This window comes from Boleophthalmus pectinirostris, unplaced genomic scaffold (genome assembly GCF_026225935.1).
Source record: "Boleophthalmus pectinirostris isolate CB_2022bp ecotype Guang Dong unplaced genomic scaffold, ASM2622593v1 HiC_scaffold_22, whole genome shotgun sequence".
Taxonomy (NCBI): Eukaryota; Metazoa; Chordata; class Actinopteri; order Gobiiformes; family Gobiidae; genus Boleophthalmus; species Boleophthalmus pectinirostris.
The window spans coordinates 36,373,073-36,400,568 of record NW_026571190.1 but is presented as its reverse complement, the minus strand read 5'-3'; the positions used below and the strand labels follow the sequence as shown (position 1 = coordinate 36,400,568).

At 39.2% G+C, this 27,496-nt stretch overlaps 1 protein-coding gene across 1 annotated transcript in view; it reads right to left on the bottom strand.

The window, feature by feature from the left end:
- Positions 1 to 10,231: 10,231 nt before the first annotated feature.
- LOC129410402 (methylmalonic aciduria type A protein, mitochondrial-like) overlaps positions 10,232 to 27,496 on the bottom strand; it is an 18,054-nt gene continuing 789 nt past the window's right edge. Inside the window, exons 2-3 of the mRNA XM_055158503.1 lie at positions 26,744 to 26,893; positions 10,232 to 12,860 (exon numbers count right to left, since the gene is read on the bottom strand). Coding sequence (XP_055014478.1) covers positions 12,576 to 12,860; positions 26,744 to 26,893 — 435 coding nt within the window. The 3' untranslated portion in view covers positions 10,232 to 12,575. The remainder of the gene's footprint in view (positions 12,861 to 26,743; positions 26,894 to 27,496) is intronic.

Here is a 27,496-nt window from a genome sequence, read left to right as displayed (position 1 = left end):
ACTGTTGGATTTTGAGACCAAGTTATTCTAATAATTCTCATCCAAATTTTATGGCTAAAAACATAAACATTTATTTCTGGGATACGTTAAAATAGATCCCTGTGGAAGACCCAGGACACGCTGGAGGGACTATGTCTCTCGGCTGGCCTTGGAACGACTTGGGGTCCCCCCCTGAGGAGCTGGAGGACATGTCCGGGGTGAAGGAAGTCTGGGAGTCCCTGCTTAGACTGATGCCCCAGTGTCCCGGCCCCGGATAAGATGAAGAAAATCAATGGATGGATCTGAAACAGGTTAAATGATAAAAATTCAAAAAAAACTGTGATGAGATCTGCATCATTAAATATTATTACCATTGTTAACAGTGCCACATACAGGTGAGGCATTTGTATTAAATCGTTTTCACTCAGTGCTCCATTGTCTGGACGTGAATATTTATTGATCTGACACATGTGTGGACAGGAATTTTTTTTCAGCCTGCAAAAAAAAAAAAAAATCCAGACGTAGCCTAAATAAGTACAAATCAGTGGGTGGCGGAAAAAACAGAAATCTTTAAAATAAGCAAATGCAGAAATCACTTCAAATACAAGTTCAGGTCAATAAATGAGAAGCAAAAATAACTAACATGGTGAAACGCTCTGAAAAGTTGATTTTGCGTAATAGAGCTTTAAAAAACTGTGAATCTCCCGTGGAGCTGTATAGGCCATAACAACATCAAATTGTAGAACGTGAAAGCAACAATATTCTCTTTATATTTTTATTCAGTGTTTTTCCAATGCACGCTTTGACGTTCTGAGCTTCCAGACCTCTATATTCAAGTCTTTAACCTGCATTTTTTCTCTTTTTTCAAAATGGCCACAGGCGTTCGCTACATAAATCACCTGTGCTCCCTCCCGCAGCCCTTTGGGGAATTCAAAGTTTGACCCTCAGAATCTGCTGTAGTTTGTAGAATGCACCGTTGTACACCGCTATGATTAATTTCCACGGAAGAGAGATCAGTTATTTCACATTATACTAAGGTGACCAGACGTCCCTATTTACCCGGGACAGTCCCGGTTTTGAGCCCTGTGTCCCCTGTCCCTGCAGATTTATCCAAAACCACTGATTTGCACCAGTTTTACACAAGAAATGTCCAAGGTGTCGCTATTTTGGACCAATCTGATCCCTGCAGACAGTAAAGCCAGGCATACATTGACATTTGAGGTAAAATATAGAAAAGCGAGTGTTCACCGGACACGTTGATCTTAAATAATCTCCCACATGTCAAACTTAAAGTGGCCAAGCGAAGGGTTTTGTTATCAGGCCTAACGACAGTAAAAAAAAAATGGTGGCCACACATTAGAAGCCGGTTTCACTTCGTAGAAACCGTCTGGCGTCGCAGCATTAGGATTCGTTCGCTCGACAGTAGGTGGGTACTTTTTTTATTTAACCAGTCGCTGCTATTTGGTCGTGACGTTTCCCTTTGATAAAATTCTGCAAATATTCTCTTTGTTCTGACTTTAAATCGTCAATCTCGGGAATTGTCGCCAGCACAGAACGTCTGTCTTCGTCTACATCCATCTCGACCGCTTTGTTTACTTTATGTTATTAAGTTTTTTTTTCAGACCAAGAGTTTGTTTTCATCCCTGACAGTTTCGACTTCTCCCTGCGGTTTTCCTCAGAGTCACGTGATGTTGCTGTGACGTGTCGCTCAGCTGATTTAAACAGGTTTTGGCGTTGTCTTCCTACCGATGGAGGCAGGACGACAGCGCCACCTGCAGTCCGACTTCCTCAGGACAGTATCCCAGGTGTGTGAGAGTAAAAAAAACCCCTTGTCCCGGTTTATCGTCCCGTGGGCACGTTTCCATATTTCCATTGCCTCTTTAATCCAGCGGCAATATTTGTTTTCCTCTTTCCTGATGATGTTTGCTCCGTCCCGGTCCATAATGTGGTTCTCTCTTTTCCGGAGCTCAGAAATGGACGATTTGAGTTGTTCCCGTTCTGCTTTGTGTTTTATTGCTCATGTGCACGCATTCGCTGTTTCCTTCTCGCATTCTGTCCTACGTTACTGTTTTCATGTACTGAACGTCCTCCCTGTTTGCCCGATGTTTGTTTTATTGCAGGACATACAGGGTATTCCGTATATGACATTACATTTATGCTCCGATTCTATTTTATCTTTCGGGTTTCACTGTTGATATTGTGTTTTCTCATTGCCTTCTGCACTTTTTCTGTTATGCCCCTGACGTACAGTAATTTTATCATACCTGTGCTCTTTTTTTCCATTTTATTTTTGTTTTTCTGGTTCTCTTTTTCTTTCTCTTTGGGTACTGGCATTACCTCAAATTTAATTAATGTAAAAACATAAATTATCGGCAGAAGAAATTAACCTCATTGGACTGTCACGCTTTGTTTACTGTTGTGCTGTTCCACAAAAGGGACCCGGACAGACGCTTGAGTTTGACGTCGTGACTTCACAGCTCTTCTCTGATTGGCCGGTGCGCCGTCTACAACTTCCGGGGTTTTTGCAAATCGTCTAGTGTATTCCGATTCCTGACCTAGTCGCTGGAGAGAAATTAAATTGAGCAGAGGCACTGGGCGGCGCCGGCCTGTCTAGGAAGCTGCCACATTGTTTATCTATTCATGCTTGGACATTAATGTTTTTGGATAAAGCCCAACTAGAACGCTTTATTGCCAGGGTGCATAGGGCCAAGAGTGACACAGTTACCCTATGGCATGTTTTCACTAAACGTCTCCAACAACTTTGTAGCAGAACTTTGCTTGGGTGAGACTTTGGACCGGGGTGGGAGGATGTTTTTGTTTTTCTTTTTGGATATACAGTCAACTTTTTTTTGGATTGCAGTAATTGTGAATATGTACACTACCGGTCAAAAGTTTTAGAACACCACACTTTTTCCATGTTTTTATTGTGTCATTACAGTCTGAAATAAAAAGATAGAATAAATAAGCAATCAGGGAATCAATTTAGAGACCAAAACGTATTCTAAACTTTTGATTCATGACAGTGTCCACCTTTGGCAGATATAACAGCTGAACGCACTCGTGGCTCGTTCTTTTTACAATAAAAATCAAATATTCTTCAGAAATTTCTTCCCAAATTTGTTGCAGAAGTTTCCATAAATGTGTGGCACTTGTAGGTTGCTTAACTTTCACTCTTCTGTCCAGTTCATCCCAAAATCAGCTCGATGGGGTTTAAGTCTGGACACTGTGCTGGACACTCCATGTTTTCAAGCTTAACATCTTGTTCTTTTTTCCTGAGGTAGTTTTGGCAGAGCTTGGACTTGTGTTTTGTATCTTTTATCTTTTTTTTAACCTTTGGCTGTTCAGTTCTTACCTTTGTACCATTTCAAGCTCTTCATTAGACTCGCACGACTCATAACTGGAAAAATTAGGGCGTTCTAAAACTTTTGACAGGTAGTGTATATTACGGAAGCCGAGAGGGGTCACAACAAACGCAAACGCCGCAACAAATACAAATGCCGACAACACAATTAAAAAGCCACAACGGAAATGACCGCGGGACTCTATTTTAATCCAAAAAGCGCAACAAATACAAACGCCACGACACGAACGCAAATGCCGCAACACATTAAAAAGCCACAACACATTAAAAAGCCACAACGGAAGTGACCGCGGGACTCTATTTTCCGACGGACCGATCAAGCAGCAAGTGAAGAAGAAGAACTACAATGTGAAAAGTAAAGGAACGGAGAAGTTGGAAACGTAAGTAAAAGTAACTTATTGTTTTATCATTATTCATTTCACGTTGTAGTTCTTCTTCTTCACTTGCCGCTTGATCGGTCCGTTGGAAAATAGAGTCCCGCGGTCACTTCCGTTGTGGCTTTTTGATGTGTTGTGGCTTTTTAATGTGTTGTGGCATTTCCATTTGTGTTGTGGCGTTTGTATTTGTTGCGGCGTTTGCATTAAAATAGAGTCCCACAGTCATTTCTGTTGTGGCTTTTTTTGGTTTGTTGTGGCTTTTGCGTTTGTTGTGACCCCTCTCGGCTTCCGTAGTATATATGTACATGAAAACTGTGCACATGTGAAAGTAAATAAATAAAAACTGATCACCAAAAACAATACAGAGCTGCTTAAAAATGGCCAAAACACAAAGAAAACGTGACTATACTGACTCAGGTTAGTCGTGAATGCTCGAAGTGCAAAGAAATTCCCCTTAATTATGCACTCGTTCCACAATTTTATCACCCACCAGCCCAAACCGAGAGTGTCCCAGTTTCAGATTTTGAAATTCCGGTCACTCTACGTTATCGAAGATGTCACGAAAAAACCTCCAAGCTTGAAAATAAGCATTGCATCCAGAGTGTAACCTATAAGCATTATCCTTGGTCATGTGCTCTATACTGATCCCTGCACAGTGATATAGTACAGTAGAGCTCACATCGGAACAGCGTGTGCTCTGGCGGAGTGGCAGCTGCTGACGTCCTCACCTCTGCGTGACCTGGCACCCTGGGCAACCTCGGTGAAGAATGGGCGCCGGGCGGGAGGGGCAGGAGGGGAGGGAGGGGGCGGGAGGAGACGAGAGAGAGCGAAAGAGCTAGAGAGGGAGGGGGGGGGTCATCAGGATAATAGAGCTGAGAGCGCGAGCAGCCGCAGGGAGACCTCTAGTGGGCGGAAACGGAACTGCAGTCACGTCAGGTTGTAACTATGATTTAAGGGCGTGTGTAATATAAATTCATTTGTGGCTTCATTGTACTTTTCTTGTTTAATTGTCGGATAGTTAAAGCCGTTGAAGTAGCCAAACTGGGATTTAAAAAGATGGCATTTTATTACGTTCCTATAAAATTTGAGTACGTCTGAGATGCACTGTTAAATTTGATTAATCACCGGGTACATTTTAAGTTGACTGGCAGTTACATAGAAACCTGCAGCGGGTCTAAGAAGATTCAGGGATTTTATTAAAGAGCTCACCTACATTACGCTATTTTCTGATCTATGTTTTAATGTTTCCTCATCAGAAACAGACCCGGAGTTGTTGTTTTTTTTCATTCACACAATGTTTAACACTAAAATCTCACATATTTAGGCAGAGTTATTGTGTCATTGTGTTTTTAAACTCCATACACTTTCACACAAGAATCATCAGTGTTATGAGCAATGTTTTAGAAAAGAAACAAATTACTGTAATGCATTGCTTTTTGCTGTAACATAGTAATTGTTGGCCCCACCTAGTGCCTCCACTCAGTTTCATTTCTCTCCAGTGACAGGTCAGGAATCGGAAAACACTAAGACGGTTCACAAAAACCCCAAAAGTGCGAGTCCAGGCAGCCAACCAGAGCCAAGAGCCATACATTCTGTGTTGGCAAAGATTCCCGAGATCGAGGATTTAAAGCCAGAACAAAGAGAATGTTTGGTGAATTTTATCAAGAGGAACGACGTTATTGCCCTTCTTCCTACGGGATTTGGCGCATTACATACGTCACAACCAATAGCAGTGATTGGTTAAATAAAAAAAGTACTGCCTACAGTCAAGCGAACGAATTCTAACGCTGTGAGGTCAGACGGTTTCTACGAAGTGAAACCGGCTGATGAATCAGGCTAATAATGTAAGGCATTACAGAGAAAAAGGTAATATTTTACTTGGTACAAATGTCAGCAACAATGTCAGTTACAATGCATTTTTAACCTGGACTGAAGTGGTGTTTTTTTGTTTTTGTTTTTCTTCATACAAATTTGCTAAAATCATCTCATCATCTTCCACTCCAATTGAATTTTCTCCTCTTCTCCTCGCCATGGATTCTACCTGGACGACTGAGGGATTCTTCACACATCTTCCACTCAGGGTTCCCACGGTCACGGAAATCCTGGAAAAGTCATGCAAATTAAAAATGTCATTTTCTAAGCCTGGATTTTGTAAATTCAATAAAAGTTTTAGAAAAGTCATGGAATTTTAGTATCTCTTTCACACAATTACAGTGTTCTGTTAAGTTATCATTAAACTATTATGATTATTTCTGAACGTCTGCGCCTTTTGTTTGAAAGAGACGACAATACATGCGCTGACAGTATTTTGAATGTTAAAAAACTATAATATCAAACCACAAGGTGAGTGGAAAGAGTTCACATTTCATATTTAGCTCTAAAAGTCTGATCAATTCTGCACATGTAGGTGCTGTAAAGTCATGGAAAATTCACTTTAGGTCATGAAAAAAATCATGAAAATATTTTGAAATTTTGTTAGTGAAAAAGGATGTGTGATGAGCTACATTTCGATCGCCAAATCCATATTTCCAGTTATTTTGGCAAGAGTAACTTAAAAGTGCTGCGATAGTCGTGCAATGCCGTACGTTTTAAACACAGTAATATTGTAATGTAACTGATTACTTTGAAATGACAGTAACAAGTCATAAATAACACATTACAGTTTTGAAGTAACTTGAGAATCATCAATCATTTTTTGTAATATAAGACCTTTAAGATGATACTTGCAATTTTGAGCTCCTTTTGCTTCAGTTTATGTGAATAAGCTAAAATGTAATGGTTTGGGCAGTAATCAATGGATCCAGATCGTGTTAATAATCATAAATAAAAAATAAAAAAGCTATTACAGTTCAATTACAATACTAAAGGTGGAGCATTTTTGGTTTGAGAGAAGAACTTAGTCTAAATGTGCAAGATTTGTGAGTTAAACACGTGTGAATGAAACAAAACACAACTCCAGATCTGTTTCTAATGAGGAAACAACATTATAACTAGTCAGAAAATAGAGTAATACGGGCCCTTTAAGTTAATTTGTAGATGAATAATTGAGAAGATATCCTGTAGTGACATTTGGAGACTACAGGTGCAAAAACAAATGCCACCATCCGTGTTCGGAGAGGTTACATTAATCACTGACCATTCTTCATCTCAAGTGCAAACAAGAGAGAGGGGAGCAGTGGCAGGTTTAATATTCAACACTTGTCTGATAAAGATCATTCTCTTAATACATTATCCCACTCTGAATATAATACACTCAGACATTCAGATGTGCCGTTCAGACAGTGTGTTCCAATTTGTCTGCTATCAGGCTGGGTGGAAATCACGATAAAGTCAATTCATTTTCTTCCATGTCATGTAAAGCGATCTCTGTGAATACGGGCCAGAGACGGGGTTGATTGAAATACGCAGTGACAAAAATGGATTCACGACATAGACTGTATAAAGAGGTGGAATAAGACTACGTTCAGACTGCAGGGCTTAACGCTCAATTCCGATTTTTTTGTGAAATCCGATGTTTTTGCGATGTCGTTCACATTTCCAATTAAATGCGACTTGTATGCGATCCCCTGTGTGAACAGTAAACGGCCCGAAAGTGTCCCGCATGTGCACTGGAGACACGATGACGTCAACCGCAGCGAGCGTGCTCTGTGTTTACGGAAGTTGTCCAAACATGGACACAAGCATTGAGCACCTGGAGATTTTAAAGTTCCTCTCGTACCGGAGCCAGAACATGAACAACTTACTTGTTTTAAGGAGGAGATTGAGAAGGAGAAGGATGAGGTTTTTTGGCCGTGGCGTTTTGTGGGACAGTCCGTTGAAAGGAACGTGTGGATGTGGAGACGGAGCCAAGAGTGATGAGTGGCGATGTGCTTCGCTTCAGTGACACGGAGTTACAACATTAACAATTCTCACCTACTTCAGCGCAGAATAGTGACGTTTGTGGCTTGTTGATAATGTGTAGGTCGGATGAATGCACTTTGTCCGTTCACACTGAAGTCGCATGTTAAAAGATCGGATATGTATCGGTTTCAGGAGCACATATCCAAGTGTCCTGGGTCGCATTTGAAAAAATCGGATCTGTGCCGTTCAGACTGTCATTAAAAGATCAGATACAGGTCACATAGAAGCCAAAAAATCAGATTTGGGTCACTTCAGGCTGCAGTCTGAACGCAGCCTAAGTTGACTGGACATAGCGTTTGTCCAGTCAAATGAAGCTCATCGAGGTTTGAAAATGATTGAGACTGACTAATACATGCATTACGAATTTTGGATGTCCGGTCATTGCGCAATGCATACTGAGAAGGATTTTACGAAAAAGTGAGCATCAAATCACCATGTTTGTTTTCCCAGTGGAATGCGTCTATCTTTTCAATCTTTTGAACCATATCGCTTTTGTTTCTGGTTCTGATATTGTCATATTTTAGTTTTGGAATTCGTACATCGTAATTGTGTGGTTGTTGGATGTCCTAACAGCGAAAAACGAGTCAAGAAATGGGCTTCGGAAGTTTGCGAACTCCATAAATGCAAAAGGGAATCAGATGTGTGTGACTGCAAACCTCTGTTCAAACTGTTTCCCTTCCCAACGGAATTGAAAACAGTTAAGGCGATGGGCAGTATTGATCCACAGGAAGGATGAAAATGGTAACCTTTGACTGCCTAAATCATTCCGAGTTTGCAAGGAACATTTTGTATGTGGAGCGACATCAAAGCGAGATCCCGTTTGTTAAGCGAGAAGTACAGAAGACAAACAGGCCGAGCTCGCACTTGTTCGACTTTACAGCAACATCACGTTTTGGTCTCTTTGCAGTTGAAGTTGTTTCTTTGCGAACAGCTGGTGCCTTTCGCTTTGGCGTTGACTTTTTAAATTTGTATCCAAGGTTGAGCGAGGGATTGGGGTTTTGCTTTGATGGCGCTCCACATACAAAATGTTCGCTGCAAACTCGGGATGATTTCTTAGGCAGTTTCGTCCTTCCTGTGGATCAATTCTGCCCATCGCCTTCGCCTTTCACTGTTTTTCAATTCCGTTGGGAAGGGAAACAGTTTGAACGGAGGTTTGCAGTCACACACGTCTGATTCCCTTTTGCAGTAATGAAGTTCGCAAACAAATTTCTCGAGCCGTTTTCCGCTGTTGGGACATCCAACAACCACACAATTAACGATGTCTGAATCACAAAACTAAAATATGACAATATCAGAACCAGAAACAAAAGTGATATGGTTCAAAAGAATTGAAAAGATCGGCTTTGACAATAGACTCATCTCAGTGGAAGTACGAAATTCATGATGCATGCATTGGTCAGTCTCCATCATTTTCAAGTACTCATCTCAGGGGGAAAACAAACATGGCGGTTTGATGCTCACTTTTTCAGGAAACTCCTTCCCAGTATGCATTGCGCAATGACCGGAAGTTTGAAATTTGTGATGCATGTATTGGAGGAGTGGGTGAGGTAAGTAAGTGAGGTCTGTATTTGAGCTTAGAGCGGCATTAAACAGAAATATACTCAATTATAATATGACCAGGGTTCCCTCTCTTTTTCACTGACAAAATTTCAAAACTTTTCCATGATTTTTCATGACCTAAAGTGAATTTTCCATCACTACATGTGTAGAACTAATCATATTTTTAGGACTAAATATAAAATGTTAACCCTTTCCACTCACCTTATGGTTTGGTATTAGTTTTTTAGGAAAAGTTTGGAATTTTGGACCTCATTTCCTAGTGAGTCAGAGTGATGGAGACACTTTTTTAAATATTCCATCCAGTCCTTGTATTTGCAGAGGTCACTGGTGCTAGGCTAGCGCATGTCAATGGCCATAGTTTATCCTGCCACTAAAAACAGTCTTACCCACTCCACAAAACACCCGAAACAAATCTATTATTACACCAGACTGTCGATGTAAATGTCTGTGTTGATAGAATAATGTTTGAAATAAAACTAACCTTGAATCGCATGAATCTTCGCGTGTTGAGGGACTATTTTCTCATATATCAGTCCGCCGCTGCTGAGCTTTCTCTCAGGAAGTAAAACTCGCTGCTGCTCAGACATAAATCCTTCAAATACAAGGTTAGTTTTATTTCAAACATTATTCTATCAACACAGACATTCACATGGACAGTCTGGTGTAATAATAGATTTGTTTCTGGTGTTTTGTGGAGTGGGTAAGACTGTTTTTAGTGGCAGGATAAACTATGGCCATTGACATGCGCTAGTCTAGCACCAGTGACCTCTGCAAATACAAAGGACTGGATGGAATATTTAAAAAAGTGTCTCCACACGTCTCCAACACTGTGGCTCACTAGGAAATGAAGTCCTATGTCCAGAATGCCGAACTGTCCTTTTAACTTTCAAAATATTGTCAGTGCATTTATTATTGTCTCTTTTTTTGTTCATAAATAATTATAATAGTCAAATGAGAACTTAACAAAACGCTGTAGTTGTGTGAAAGAGGTAATAAAGTTCCATGACTTTTCCAAAACTTTCATTGAATTTACAAAGCTCCATGACAAAAACAGTGAAGACAAAAATAGTTTACAATTCAGTTTTCATTTTATATCATGATATTGCGTAGATTTAATGTTATGAACTTACATTATGTTGTAAACAAATTTTTTCTTGTGTGTATTTAAACTGCCTGTATTGCAGCCTATACATTTTCTCATCTATGTTGTAATGTTGTTTCCTCGTCACAAACAGACCTTGAGTTGTGTTTTGTTTCATTCACTCATGTTTGACACACAAACTCTGCGTATTCAGGCTGAGTTCTTCTCTCAAACAGAAAACACACGGGATAATTTCAGCCCTGGAATTGCCCATCTCTACAAAACAAAGGTTGTAGTTGAAAACAAACGCTTCATCACAAAGTGGAACAGAGCATTTTCAGATTTTGGAGATGTAGACAGACTAATAAACCAGGATTACTCAAACAGGAGTGAATGAATGAAACAAAAACACAACTCGAAGTGTGTTTTTGAAGAGGAGACAACATTATAACATGGTTTAAATCTCACAAGAGTCAATTTTGCGTAATATGGAAGCTTTAAATTATAATATTTAAAAAGCACCGGTTTGATAAGCCTCATTCCAGTGTATTATTGTATCACAACAGTCATTATTCATTATCAAAAGCGTTAATATTTTGTTGTTGTTGTGGATTTGAACCCAATACATGAATGTTCGACGACAAAGTTAGAAAGTTTATGGATCACACTGAGACTCCATAAACGGGTTTCACTTCAAATAACAACATTTCTTATCATGCTTAAATAAAACAACAGAGGTAATGTTTGTCATGTGATTTTTCCATCTCAACGTCCAACATGGTCCTTGTTAAACCGAGCAGATAATTCAAACAGAAATCGGAATATTATGTCCAGTTCAGAGATTGTTCCAGTGAAATTTGAAAAAAAAAACCTACAGAGATCCGTATCTGTCCGTTTGGCAGTGTCCATTCATACACTACCAGTCAAAAGTTTGGACGCACCCTCTCGTTCAGTGGTTTTTTTCTTTATGTTTACATTTTATATACAAACAGAAGGCATCAAATACATGAAGCAAGATATGGAATTATGTAGAAAAAAAGTTATATAACAGAATTTTTATATTTTATATCCAAATCCTGAAGTATCCACCCTTTGTTTCTCTGACAGTGCTGCAAACTCTTAGTCAGGCTGGTGTCACCTAATGTCTCCGCTCAATTTCATTTCTCTCCAGCGACTAGATCAGGAATCAAAATAAAATAGATGGTTTGCAAAAACCCCGGAAGTGCGAGTTCGGGCACCAGTCAATCAGCGAAGGGTCATATATTCAGTGTTGTCAAGATTCCCGAGATCGAGGATTTAAAGCCGAAACAAAGAGAATGTTTGGTGAATTTCATCAAGGAGAAAGACGTTATCGCCCTTCTTCCTACGGGATTTGGGAAAAACTTAATATACCAGTTAGCCCTGTAAGCGGCACATTACATACAACACGATGAAATATCAGCAATTGGTTAAATGATAAGTACCCACCTACCGTCGAGCGAATGAAATCTAAGGCTACGAGGTCAGACGGTCTGTACGAAGTGAAACGAAGATGAATCAGGCTTGTCACCTAGTGTCTCCGCTCAGTTTCATTTCTCTCCAACGACTAGGATCAGGAATCGGAATACACTAGACAGTTTGCAAGAACCCCGGAAGTTGTAGATCGTGCACTGGCCAATCGGCGAAGAGCTGTGAAGCCATGACGTCAAACTCAAGCGTCTGTCTGGTTCCCTTTTGTGGAACAGCACAACAGTAAACAAAACGTCAAGATGGATGTAGACAAAGACAGACATTCTGTGTTGGCAACGATTCCCGAGATCGAGGATTTAAAGCCGGAACAAAGAGAATGTCTGGTGAATTTTATCAAGAAGAAAGACGTTATTGTCCTTCTTCCTACGGAATTTGGAGCATTACATACGTCACGATCAAATAGCAGCGATTGGTTAAATAAAAAAAGTACCCGCCTAACGAATCGTAATGCTGCGAGGTCAGACAGTTTCTACAAAGTAAAACCGTCTGATGAATCAGGCTAGCAAACTCTTGGCCTTCTCTCAGTGAGCTTCATGATAAATGCTTTTCTCTTCACTACTGCGTCTTGTCTGGTTCAAGAAATGCCAAAAGTGCAAAGCAGTGATCAAAGCAAAGGGTGGGTATTTACAAAAATCTAAAATCTGAAAGAAGTTTTGAGTTATTTTTGCTTCATTTTTGTGTTTACGTGTTGATTCATAGTTTTAATGCCTTCAGTGAGAATCTACAATGCAAATAATCACGGAAATAAAGAAGTGTGTGTCAGAACTTTTGACTGGCAGTGTAGCTCAACCTCCACCACCCTGGACTCCTACGACGACGCGAAGGCTTTGAGCAGCAGATCAGCGGCCAGTCCCGGAGAGATGGCCCCCCTCGTGACCCTCTCCTCCAGACGGGGCAGGGCCTCTCTCACGGCAGGGTGCGTCTGGAAGTGGGACAGTACGTTTTCTTGGATCAGGTTCCACATCCAGACCCTCTGCTGGGCCTGTCTCCGGGCCTGGAGCTCCCCGCTGGACAACATGGTGTCTCTGTACAGCTCCATCTTGGCCCACACCTCCGGGATGCCCTCGTTGGTGTAAGACGAAGCGCGCACCACCTGGACAAAGAAAAGAGTATTAAAGTGACTCTACAGCTAAAGTTAAGGCTTTGGGAACTGGTAGTTTTCAGATTTAATGATCTGATGATGTCCTGCTTCCAGACAAGGGACAAGAGATTTATTAATTACATCGTATTAGTCACTTTATTACAACAAAAGCAGCATTTTAACAGTATTTATTTTAAGCGTCCAATATGCGAGTTTCAGCTGACGTCATTGTTTTTAAAAGCCCGCGTTGCATGCTGGGAAATATTTTGGTCGGAGGCAAGAAACACGGTAGCGGTCAAACACAGTGCGTAAAATCGCGTATTTATCCCCGATAATGGTAAATTCCTGCTGCATTATCGGATGCACAAATAGAAGCACGGAAGAAGGAAAAAGTCTTTTTCGTATTCTGAGTGAAAAGAACCACTAACGGTGAATTAAACGGCTTTCAAACATCCGCAGAGCAAACGTAGAAGATCCTAACAAACCGTGGACTCCAACAAGTTCAACGACACATCGAGACTCTTGGAGGTTTTCATCTTTTCTGCTGTGAATGGCCCAGGAGTTTCCACCAAGTCATTGTGGATATCGCCAAAGTGAATATTTGTCCAGGTAGTTGGCGATTCTGATCAGAAATTTGGTTTGGTCCACCTTTTGTCGGGGTTGAAAAGGGTGATTTGGCTCCATCGATGCTTATGACCAATTTCTGGTCAAATGGTCTTGGGTCCTCTGCCGTTAGAGTGGATAAATAACCGGGATCAATACCCTTTACGTGCTTTCTCGCTCTGTCCGTCATGTTGAATTAGTGTTTCTTGCCGCCGACCAGAATAATTCCCAGCATGCAACGCGCGCTTTTGTCAACAATGAAACTCGCCTATTTGTATGAAATTTTATTGGCCAGAGGTGGGACCAAGTCTTTGTTTTCCAAGTCTCAAGTCTTTCACCTCAAGTCCATGTCAAGTTCCATGTCAAAGACAGGCAAGTCCAAGTCAAGTCTCAAGTCACTGGCCCAGAACTCCAAGTCAAGTCCAAGTCGTCTGCTTTGAGCTTCAAGTCTTTAAACCAAAATACCAAATATAGCTTAGATTTTTGCAATTTCTTTGACTTTTAAGATAAATTGCACTTAAAAAATTTGTATTTATAGAGTATATAAGAGTTGTAGAAATTAATTTAGTAATTTTTTCCTTTTTATTTATTTATTTATTCTTTTTTTTAAATTTGCATTCACAACTCCACTCACTAGACATATAGGAGACAAAATATAAATTAAAACAAACAAAACTCAATGCACAATTTCTCAACTCCAGAGCTCTGTATTTTCCAGAACACGACACTCTATACTCTTTTTAAAAGGTTTCTACAGTGTTGGACTGTTTAAAAAAATCATAACTCCGATTGTTCCACAAACCAAAACCTCTACCAGAAACACAATCACTTTCTTCCTAGTTCTTATCTTTTTTTTGTTTCGTTTATGGTCGTACAAACTAATAATAATGTTAAAACTTTCCTTTTTAAATGTCTTAACAGGATCTTAGGGTGAAACATTATGGTCAGAATAGAAAGAATTCACATTTATAAGTGCTTCTCAAGTTTTCTCGTCGGCCTCAAGTCCGAGTCAAGTCCCAAGTCACTGACCTTCAAGACCAAGTCGAGTCCCAAGTCTTACTCCATTTTATTAAGTCAGGTTTCAAGTCCTAAAAATAGTGACTCGAGTCCAAGTTCCGACTTGCGGGTCCAACATCTGTTATTGGCGAATAGAATGTTGTGAAGTCTAAAACCCTGCAATTCTTGACCCAGATATGGCACAGCTGTGAAGTGAAAACCACTTCAGGAGACTTTATCAGGAAGTTCATTGAGAGAAGGTCAAGAGTTTCCAGCGCTGTCAACAAAGCAAAGCGTGGGTACTGAGTGAATTTGAATATAAAACATAAATATTTACAACCAAAGCTTCTTTTTAACAGACCAGTTTACATGCTCTTGTGTACACACAGAAGTACAGAGAAGTGAACAATTATGCTTTAAAAATAAAAAATGACTCCACTGGCAGAGAAGTGGATAGTATTTAATTGGATTTTCTTTTAACTTTTTTAAGATTGTTGTATCGTGTGGAGCAGTGTTTCCCAAACTTTTTTCTGGGGACCCATGTTTTAAAACCTAACGTCAACAGACATTATCCGTAAATCACAAAATAAAGGTGGATTTGACCATTATTGAACATTAATGAGAATATTTTATTGTGTGTGGAGTTTGCATGTTTCTCCCGTGTCTGGATGGGTTTCCTCCTGGCTGCTCCGGTTTCCCCCATCAACCCAAAACACGCTCCAGGTCTCCAAGAACAACTGATAGTCACGATCAGTTCAATCATTGTGTCCTTAGGCAAGGCACTTCACCCACATTGCCTAGTATGAAAGTGGTATGTGTGATGGTGGTGGTCGGCATGATTGGCATGGCAGCCGCGCTTCTGTCAGTCTGCCCCAGGGCAACTGTGGCTACAACAGTAGTTTACCATCACCAGGTATAGAGTGAAAGAATAATGCTGAATAATGCTCTGTAAAGCCTCTTTGTGACAAAAATGTCTGTGAAAAGCGCTATATAAATAAAGACTTACTTACTTGTTGACTGAGTGATTGTGTCTCTCTGAACAATTACCATGACTCAAGTTTTAAACAATGAAAAACCAATAAAAGGATCCATAAGTCGCCTATTTGGACATTAAATGTATCCTGTTTCTTTTTCTTTTCAACATTCAATTGAAGCAGCAATACTGGAACAAAACAGTCAATAAAATAATTACAAAAAGATAAGAAATTATACAAAACATGTCTTAACATTTCAGTATTTCTAAAGAGATGTGGACTTGTCTGTGTTTTTGTAGCACATTCTAGTCTGGGTGCAGGAGGAGAGCAAAACAACAGATCAGGAGCAGGATTCAGTCTGTTTCTGTGCTTTAGCTTCATTTTTGTGAGCACAAAAAAATCCCAATTCACACATATATGTAACAGCGAAAGGAACAAGCATAGAAATTCATTTGAATATAAAATATAAACATACTTATTCTTACACACAGTAATTCAAAATGCTTTACAGAATACGAAAGGCATTAAAATCACAACACAAACAAATCAAAACATAAATAATCATCATAAAATCTACACTGAAGAGAAGAGTATGGAGTAAAGGTTCTTTTTAACAGACCAGTGTGTTGTTTACATGCACTTGTGTCATGATAGATAGACAGATAGATAGATAGATAGATTACTTTATTATCCTGAAACAACACACTGGTCTGTTAAAAAGAACCTTTATTCCATACTCTTCTCTTCAATGTTGATTTTATGATGATTATTTGTGTTCTGATCTGTTTTTATTGTGATTTTAATGTCTTTTTTATTCTGTAAAGCATTTTGAATTACTGCGTGTAAGAATTGTGCTATACAATATAAATTTGCCTTGCCTTTTTTTGGAAATAATATTAGAAAACCAAAATTTAAAAAAAAATATATATAGTTGAGTTTTTTACTTTTTTTTCTTTGCGAAGTAATTCCATATATATGTAAAATGTAAAAAGTGGTAAACATAAAGAAAAAGGTTTGACTTGTGTATATAGTGTATGTAGTGTATCCCTCTGAATGAAGACTGCACTTGAACTGGTGATTTTTTAGTTTAATGGCAATAAATAATAAATAAATAAGAGCTAAAAAGGAATACATAATACATTGTGTAAATACGCATACACAAAACTCAACGCAAGTTTGATTATTATTTACATTTACCTTGATCAACAAAGATAACAGCCAGAAACACAAAGTTATTCAAAAGAAATATTAAAATCAATAATATACCTTTGTGCCTCTTCAGAGGGGAAGCTACACAAAGACATATAAAATATCAAAAAATATATATGTATACATTTGCTCCGTGTAACATTCTGTTCTTAATGTCAAGCTAATTAAACGTTTTTACACTAACCGGAAATAAACCCTAAATGTAAACGTGAAAGTTAATGGTTAACAACAAAAAAATAGAGTGCGATATAAAAAATAAGAATTAAAAATGTCCCAAGAGGTTTTAACCAAGTGTTGATTCGGATCATTAGTTGTTTTTGTTCCCTTTTGTATTAAGTGTTGTAATTTTTGTTTATGGTTTATTTGTGCGTGACTGTGCAGAGTCTATAAGTACGGCTGTTTGAACGTGGCGCGCTTTTCTTTTGGGTTCAGGTTTGTTTGGGTTTTTTCTTGTCTTTAGTTACTGGTGCTGGTACCGGCGTCTGCGGCCCTGTACGGGGTTGGCCCGGTGTCGCACCTTTTGCTCTGTTTGGCCGACTCGCCAGGTCCACCTTTCTGTTCGTTACTTTTCATTATTTTTTGGGGGGCACGGGAGGGTTTTAAAATTTCTTTCAAAAACGTAAAAAAAAATTAAGAATCAACGATAAATAAAAGAATTAAAGAGCTATATTTTGACTCCTGTGTCCTTATAACACCAAGACAAATTATACTAGGTTATTTACGGTGTATGTTGTCCAGAAAATGTTGAGTTTGACAATACAACATGTCAGTATTTACATGAACTCGTCTACGGACTGAAACGAGGAAGTCTGAGTACATGTGTGTGTGGGGCCCCATAACTTCCGACTGGTAAAAGTTTAATTAAATTACACATATCATTTATATCAACATAATTTGACATCAGCTGGCAATTGGCAGAGTTGGATGTGACAGGCTGGTAAATACTCCCGGGCTGTGATCAACGGCCAATTAGAGTGGCTCTAATAGCATCATTAAGTTAATCATTTTACAAGGTCTGTGCACGAGCCTGGTCCACAAACAGGAAGAGCAACTTTGAGAACTAACTCCGCAATAATACACTCACATTACGCAAGCTTACAACCTGTTATTAAAATGATTAGAATAACTGTAGGTTATTCTAACTGGAGATTGATGTTTTAGTGTCAAAAAAACAAACAATTGAAACGTGACTTTGTTAAATGCTGATTTGGAGTAAGTGTGCAGGATTTGTGTCGCTTTCTATTTACCCGGGACAGTCGCAGTTTTGAGCCCAGTGTCCCCTGTCCCAGCAGATTTATACAAAACCAGTGATTTGTTTTATACAAAAAATGTCCCTGTTTTTGACCAATTTGATTTAAACCAGGTCAAAACCAGAACTACATCAGGTCTAAATCAGGATAAAAACAGAATTATCACAAAAGGTCACCGACCAGCCCGGAACCAGACCAGGACTGAGACAAGGGTTTAGACCGGGACCAGACCAAGACTGAGACCAGGAGTGAGGCCGGGAACAGGACCAGGACAGAGGCCGGGACTGAGGCTAGGACCAGGCCGTGATTGAGACTGGGACCAGACTGGGACTGAGACCGGGACCAGACCGGGACCAGACCGGGACTGAGACCGGGACCAGACTGGGACTGAGACCGGGACCAGACCAGAACTGAGACCAGGACTGAGGCCGGGAACAGGACCAGGACTGAGGCCGGGACTGAGGCTAGGACCAGGCCGTGATTGAGACTGGGACCAGACTGGGACCAGACCGAGACTGAGACCGGGACCAGACTGGGACCAGGCCGGGACCAGACCGGAACTGAGACCGGGACCAGACCGGGACTGAGACCGGGACCAGACTGGAACCAGACTGGGACTGAGACCGGGACCAGACCGGGACTGAGACCAGGACTGAGACCAGGACCAGACTGAGACCAGGACCAGACCGGGACCAGACCAGGACTGAAACCGGGACCAAACCGGGACCAGACTGGGACTGAGACAGGGACCACACCAGGACTAAAATCGGTTTAGTCCTGTTTTAGTCCTGTTTTAGTTCTGTTTTAGTCCTGTGACTGTGCAAAAGTCCAGCATCGTAGTTTAAGTCACGGAAACGCCCATTATGCATTTTGTTCCATTATTCATTTAAACACAAAATCGAAAACTGAAAAAACAAATCGTTAACTGTTTTTTTCATTTTGGTTTTCCTCTTAAAATGCCTTGACAAGACTTAATCCAAAGAACTAAGACTTAAAAGTGCTTAGAACTGTTATTTCTTCTTGTAGTCTGCACTGGAATGGAGCAAAGGATCATGGTCTATGTAGTTCCCTTTGTGTGTTTTTTTTTTTTTAGTTATTGCTGCACCATAACTCTTAATTTAAGCAAAGAGACTTGTAATTCGATATATTGTGATGGTCCACGATATTATTGTGAGAACTTAGACTATATTTTGGTTATTGTTACATCCCTATTTATTTATTTTGACTTGTACATGTGCATTTATATAATTATTCCTTATTTGACACCTGTCTCTTGCGATCTTTTTTGCTACTTATTTAAAATGTATTATTACTATTTATATTTTTTCTCTTTGTTATTATATTTTATCGTGATGTGTGACAAACTGTGTCCAAATAATTTCTCTTGTGGATCAATAAAGTCTAAGTCTAAGTATAAATCTAAACCTTTGTGATGGTAGAAATACAACAAAAAATCACAACAATTAAGTTCATTTTCTGTGCAAACTGCGAGTTCTTTAATCCAAAACTGGGATTGTGACGGGGGCAGACGCGGGCACAGGCGTTGGTATGCAGAAGTGACGGGCAGGAGCAGCGGAGAGCACGGCTAAGATAAATCTACAGTGACTGCCAGACCCACCTCTCAGCCTTAATGCAAGTGTGCAGGCTTCTAATCAGGAAAATGCATGACACAGCAGCCGGGAGAGTGTAGAGGCTGGCGTTGGTCGCACTGGTGGCGGTGGAGGGAGGGCGGGAGGGCGGTCGGTCCGGAGGGGGCGGGGCCTGGGGGGGGTGGGTGTCGCCCTGGCAGCGTGCCCAGTAGGCAGATGCTGCAATGGGCCGCGGAAACAAAGGGACAAGGCCAAGCGGGGGGTGAGCCGGGGCATATGGGGAAGGAGGGAGGAAGGGAGAGACTGCGGTACTCAAAAGCGCGGCGCCATGACATCACCGGCACCTTCATCATCGTCATCGTCCTCCTCCTCCTCCTCCTCCTCCCCTGGTCCGGGTCAGATGCCCTTTCAGTGGGACATCTTGTTCAAGTTTAAAGAGGTGTACTGCTGCTGTGAGCCTGTCCATTGTCCCGGGCCAGACTTATGGTGGCCATTACCGCAGGCACAATGTATGGGACTATAAGCTTCATTATTTCCTATAGGCCTGTACAGCACTGAAATAATGAAAACGTTTGTTAAAAAAGGTCCTATAAGTACACAAAAGTGACTATTGTGGAAAAAAAATGACTGGGTACAAAATAAAAGTAGTAGTAGGAGGAGGAGTAGAAGTAGTAGTAGTAAAATCACAACTATACTAATCTTAAAGGTGCACTATGTAACTTTTTGGTTCCGTCATCTGCTTGTTTCTATGGATATGTTATAGCTCTGCCTGGAATGTTCCACAGTATGACATTAAAAGTTGTATTCATATTTTTTTCTCTTTGTTATTATATTATATTGTGATGTGTGAGCTACTGTATCTAAATAATTTCGCTTGTGGATCAATAAATCTTCCTGTCACTTGGTCTGGTTTGGTCTCCATGAAGACAAAAATGTTTAATGCCATACTGTGAAACATTCCAGACAAAGAAATAACATCTCCACGGAGAAAAGCATTTGATGGAAAAAAAATGACAAAAAAATGAAAAGTAGTAGTAGTCGTAAAACCACAGCTATATTAATCTTAAAGGTGCGCTCTGTAACTTTCTGGTTCTGTCACCTGCTTGTTTCTATGGATTTGTTATATTTCTACCTGGAATGTTCCACAATATGACATTAAACAGCTCTACCTTATATTTATTCAATTACAGGTGGTTTTATAACTCAAAAATACTTACAAAAACAGATATTCTGACTGTGAGCGGGGTCGCCTCTCCACAGATCTGACCTATAACGTGGTCTGAGGGTGCGTCAAAAGTCAAAAGCATTGGACGCACCCTCCATCAGAAAAGTTACACAATGCACATTTAACAGTTTTTTTGTTCCACCATATGGCAATATATGGATCTCCATTGGGTTTTGAGTTTAGATTAAAAAATATATATTATTAACATTTATAGCTTTTACATTTTTTACCAACAACACCTACACATACACTACAATTTATTTTTAATTATTAATCTGGATGAACCTAGGACTAAACCGGTCTAACCCAGGGAATAACCCAGGTCTGGGTCTGGTCTAAGGTCTTGTTGGTCTCCTTTCCTCCCTTGCCTGTGGAATCCTCTATTCTTGGTGGTTCAGCTTCTAAGCCTCTGGGACGCCTAGAAGAACTTGCCTGGGCACTGGACTCATTTAAATGTACCACCTCCGCAGGTTTTTGGGGTCTCAAACTCCACCCGCAGTTCACCCGTGGTCTTCATCATGACCTTATCCATCAGCTCCAAGGACATGGACGGGTCTTTGGGCACAGAGAAGCAGCTCTGGGCGACCAAACATGAAGATTTCCGCTTGGCTCTTCGTCTCTGTTCTACTTCGTCTCCTTTTCGTACTTACAGACACAGAGTTGCCGTCAAACATCTCGTAGTTTTGGAGAAAGTTGGCAGTGAAGATGATGGACAAAGGAGTTATGTTGAGGACTATTTGACCTTGAGCTGATCACAACTTCTTCACTGAGATGGTGGACAGTATCATCCCCACTTTCCTCCTGTTCTACCCCTAGATCAGCATCTCTACCATCCCTCTCTGCTCCTCATTTTCCTCTTCCATCTCTTCCTCATCAGATCCAGTTTCCTTTCTTCTCTTTTCCACTAGATGCTGCTGATCTAGTTCTTTCTCAGAGCCTGACCCAGTTTGGTGCTCCCCCTCCTGCAGCTTCACAGTCCTGTCCTCTCCTCGGCCTCTCTCCTACAGCTCTGGACCTGCTCCGGTGCTTCTCATCTGTTCCTTCAGCCGCTTCAGAGCCGGACTCACGGAAAGAAGACGCCTAATTTGTCAGTGATTAATGTTCATCTCTTGATTTACGGACAAAATAGCGAAATAAAAACACCAGGATCATGTAGAGCGGGTTAATACGAACATTTTAAGACCAAAACGTCAATGTAAAGTGAATTAGAGTCAAAAGTCGATGGAGCCAGTAACGTGCCCATGTTTACTTCCTACAAGGAACATAGTAAAATATTTTTTGTAAAAGGTCCTATATTACACAAAATAGACTATTGTGAAAAAAATGACTGGGTAAAAAGTACTAATAGTGGTAGTAGTAGTTGTAGTAGAAGTAGTAAAATCACAACTTTAATAATCTTAAAGGTGCACTGTGTAACTTTTTGGTTCCGTCACCTGCTTGTTTCTATGGATATGTTAAAGCTCTACCTGGAATGCTCCACAGTATGACATTAAATAGCACTACTTTACATTTATTCAATTACAGGTGGTTTTATAGCTCAAAAATACCTAAAAAAAAAAAAGATTTTGACAGTCATCATCTTTGAGGAGAAAAGCATTTGCCAGAAAAAAATGACTGGGTAAAAAGTAGTAGTAGTAGTAGTAGTAGTAGTAGCAGTAGTAGTAGTAGTAGTAGTAGTAGTAGTAGTAGTAGTAGTAGTTGTTGTAGTACTAGTAGTAGTAGTAGTAGTAGTAGTAGTAGTAGTTGTTGTAGTACTAGTAGTAGTAGTAAAATCACAACTATATCAATCTTAAAGGTGCACTATGTAACTTTTTGGTTCCGTCACCTGCTTGTTTCTATGGAGGTATCATTGCTCTGTCTGGAATGTTCCACAGTATGACATTAAACAGCTCTACTTTACATTTAATCAATTACAAGTGGTTTTATAGCTCAAAAATACCAAACAAACAAAACAAAAAAACAGGCATTCTGACTATCAGCGGGTCGCCTCTCCACAGATCTGACCTGTAACTTGGTCTGACTTGGTTTCCATGAAGATAGAAAGGTTTGATGCCATACTGCGAAACATTCCAGACAAAGCAATAACATCTCCATGGAGAAAAGTGTTTCATGGGGAAAAAAACTACTGGGTAAAAGGTAGTAGTAATAGTATTAGTATTAGTATTAGTAATAGTAATAGTAATAGTAAGTAGTAGTAGTAGTAGTAGTAGTAGTAGTAGTAGTAGTAGTAGTAGTAGTAGTAGTAGTAGTAATAGTAGTAGTAGTAGTAGTAGTATAGTAGTAGTAGTAATAGTAATAGTATAGTAATAGTAGTATAGTAGTAATAGTATAGTAGTAGTAGTAGTAGTAGTAGTAGTAGTAGTAGTAGTAGTAGTAGTAGTAGTAATAGTAGTAGTATAGTAATAGTAATAGTAGTAATAGTAGTAAGTAGTAGTAGTAGTAGTAAGTAGTAGTAGTAGTAATAGTAGTAGTAGTAGTAGTAGTAGTAGTAGTAGTAGTAGTAGTAGTAGTAGTAGTAGTAGTAGTAAGTAGTAATAGTAACAGTAGTAAGTAGTAGTAGTAGTAGTAGTAGTAGTAGTAGTAGTAGTAGTAGTAGTAGTAAGTAGTAGTAGTAGTAGTAGTAGTAGTAGTAGTAGTAGTAGTAGTAGTAGTAGTAGTAGTAATAGTAAGTAGTAGTAATAGTAATAGTAGTAGTAGTATAGTAGTAGTAGTAGTAGTAGTAGTAGTAGTAGTAGTAGTAGTAGTAGTAAGTAGTAGTAGTATAGTAGTAGTAGTAGTAGTAGTAGTAGTAGTAGTAGTAGTAGTAGTAGTAGTAGTAGTAGTAGTAGTATAGTAAGTAGTAATAGTAATAGTAGTAATAGTAGTATAGTATAGTAGTAGTAGTAGTAGTAGTAGTAGTAAGTAGTAGTAGTAGTAGTAATAGTAATAGTAAGTAGTAATAGTAGTAGTAGTAGTAGTAGTAGTAGTAATAGTAGTAATAATAGTAGTAGTAATAGTAGTATAGTAGTATAGTAATAGTAATAGTAGTAGTAGTAGTAGTAGTAGTAGTAGTAGTAGTTGTTGTTGTAGTTGTAGTTGTAGTTGTAGTTGTAGTTGTAGTTGTTGTTGTTGTTGTTGTTGTTGTTGTTGTTGTAAAATCACAACTATAACAATCTTAAAATGTCTCTTTCCATCTTTTTTGCTACTTATTTAGAATTTATTAGTACCATTTATATACATTTTCTCTTTGTTATCATATTATATTGTGATGTGTGAGCTACTGTGTCCAAATATAATTAACAAATAAATAAATATTTTCCCTTGTGGATGAATAATGTTTGTTTATGTCTAAGTCTAAAAGGTGGTTTTATAGCTCAAAAATAATAATAAAAAAAAAAAGGTAGTAGTAGTAGTAGTAGTAGTAGTAAAAGCACGACTATAATAATCTTAAAGGTGAACGTTGTAATTTTTTGGTTCCATCACTTGCTTGTTTTTATAGATATGTTATAGCTCTCCCTGGAATGTTCCACAGTATGACATTAAAAATTACATTTATTCAATTACAAGTGGCTTTATAGCTCAAAAATACCTAGAAAAACGGGTATTCTGACCGTGAGTGGGGTCGCCTCTCCACAGATCTGACCTGTAACTTGATCTGGTTTGGTCTCCATGAAAATAGAAATGTTTAATGCCATACTGCGGAACATTCCAGACCAAGCAATAACATCTCCATGGAGAAAAGCATTTGACGGACCCTCCAATGCACTTTTAACTGTGTTTTTGTCCAATGACGCGTAAGTGCACCCTGGAATGTTCCGCAATATGGCATTATACAAATCTCAATCGTATTTTGAGTTTAGACTTTTAAAATTATTAGTAAAATTTATTGTATTTACTTTTTTTTAACCAAGAACAACAACAAAAAAAAGATTAAAAACTAACCAAGTATCTCTGGTCCCGCTGTAGGAATCTAACATTCGCCGAAGCCCCGCCCACTGCCGCATGTCACTGTGATGAAAGGACGCCGGATCAGACCATCTGCGCTCTTGACCGCCTCTGCCCTCACCCCCGTGACCCCCGTGACCCCCGCGACCCCTCTGACCTCTGGACTTCATCCTCCTGCCTCCGCTGCACGCACTTACATCCACTTCATTTAGTCGTGTACCAGATGGACGATACGCGGAGAGAAGTGTCCGGCTCCTGACGTCCGCGCTCTGTCCGGGGAGTACATCCTTGTGTGTGTGTTGTTTTTTTTTTTTTTTTTACCGTGGCTGTTGTCATGGTGATAAGGGGTCAGAGATCAGTGGGTTTGTTACATAACCTTTCTGAGTTATTGAGATGTAGGAGTTGAAGGGATCATTGACAGTCGTAAAAATGGGGTTTGGTAACTCAATGACGATTGTGTTTAGCAATGGGAGTGAATAAATCAAAATTATACAAGAGGAAATCTAGTTAATCGCAAAATACACTGTTTGGACACACTTTCTCATTCATTTTCTTTCTGTCTTTGTAATTTTTTTATACGGAGGACCTCAAATATATGATGTAAAATGTGTAGAATTAAGAAAATTTAAGTTAAATGTCTCTTAACTTTTTATATTTTCAATTCAAATTCTTCAAAGCAGCCACCCTTTGCTTTGTCGACAGCGCTGCAAACTTTCGGCCAGGATTCCCACTCTTTTTCACTAACAAAACTTCTAAACTTTTCCATGACTTTTTCATGACCTAAAGTGAATTTTCCATGACTTTATGGCACCTAGAACTGATCATGCTTTTAGGGTTAAAAAGGAAATGTTAACCCTTTCCACTAGGGATGTAACGGTATCCAAATCTCACGGTACGATATTATCACGATATGCATCTCACGGTACGATATTTGTTGAGATATTTTGAAGAGGCTGATATAATTGTAGATGGGACACTTTTTTGCTTTTAAAATACCTTGACGAGATTTCGGTGTGAATTATTTCCACCATAATCCCAAGAATTCAAGTTAAAAACATATTTCTTCATGTTGTTTGCACTGAAATGAATCATGGGATATGTAGTTTCTGATGTTTATAAGCTGTTGCAACTATAAAACCATGCATTTAAGCAAAGAAACTTGTAATTCCATGCACTGTGGCAGTCCACGATATTGTTGCGAGACTTTTGACGATACGATATCACAATATTTCGGTTATTGTTACACCCCTGCTTTCCACTCACCTTATGGTTTGGTATTATAGTTTTTTAACATTCAAAATCCTGACAGTGCATTTATTGTCGTCTTTTTTAATCAAAAGTTCAGACATTCAGAAATAATCATAATAGTCTAATGAGAACTTAACAGAATGCTGTAACTGCATGAAAGAGATACTAAAATTCCATGACTTTTCCAAAACTTTCATTGAATTCCATGACTTTTCTATTGACCTGGAAAGTGACATTTTCAATTTACATGAGTTTTCCAGGATTTCCATGATCATGGGAACCCTGCTTGGCCTTCTCTCAATAATCTTGTTGATGACATCTCCTGAAATGTTTTTTCTTCACAGCTGTGCCACGTCAGGGTCAAGAAATACCAAAAATGCAGAGCAGTGACCGAAACAAAAAGGTTACCATTTTTAAAGCTCTAAAATCTCAAACAAACTGAGTGTTTCGAGTTTTGTTTACTACTTTCCATGTGTTTGTTCATACTTTTGATACATTCAGTGAGAATCTACAATGTAAATAGTCAAGATATTTAAATTTTTTGACTATTTACACTGCAGATTAAAATAAAGACAACACAAATGTGAAAAAGTGTGGCCAAACTTTTGACTGGTAGTTTAATTTTAAATGGAGGGTATTATGCAAACTTGATTCTTTTTCTTTTTATAATGTTGTTCCCTCATCGAAAAGAGGCCTGAAGAGGTTTTAGATGTCATGGTTTAGTATTTTAGTTATATAACAGGCTCAAGCACAGTGTATCTTTTTTAAACAACCAGAACATTCTCAATTTGTGAATTTTATTTTTGTTACTATGAGAAGAACTTTTACATTTTTTTTTTTCTGACTCTGAGGGCCACATTCTGTAGATGTTGCGTACCTTTGGGTTCCAGGATCGCGTCTGTCTCCGCAGCAGCTTGAGGGCGCTGGTGTACTCGGCCTGGATCCTCCTGGCAGGAACCAGCAAGTCCCCGTCCGCTTTGGTGACCACCACCAGGTCGGCTCTCTCTATGATGCCCCTCTTGATACCCTGGCATCACAGAGGGAGGGGGCATTAAGTCCCGAAGATCCACTGTAAATAAATCTGATGTCTAGACGTCTAATCTGCTGAGTGATCTGGATACACAGTGATGTGGGGACACGAGGCGGGCGCTGCCAACCTGGACGCAACTCAAGAAACTGTGCGGAAACTCCAACTTTTAACAAATGGACTGGAGAAAACACAAGGCAATGTCTCACAGTCTCATTCCTCTTCATGCCACCAAACTCGAATCACCATACTGGCATGCCGTATAAATAATGATAAAATAATAAATATCGATGGCAAAATAATTAATAGATATATAAATACATACATGAATAAATTAATAAATAAATTTTAAAAATGTAAATGTAAAAATAATAATAATAATTAAAGAAAAAAAAATTTAAAAAATGGAAAAGAGCTGTTTATTTGCCTCTTAAAAACCCCTGAAGTAATACAAAAATATTTCCTAATAATTTCTAGTGAAAAAAAAAAAAGTATATAATAAGAAAAAAAAATTCTTACATAAATAAATAAATGAATTAATTGATAAAAATACTATAAATAAAATACATTTAAATAGAATTAATTAAAAACTATAAAAGAACA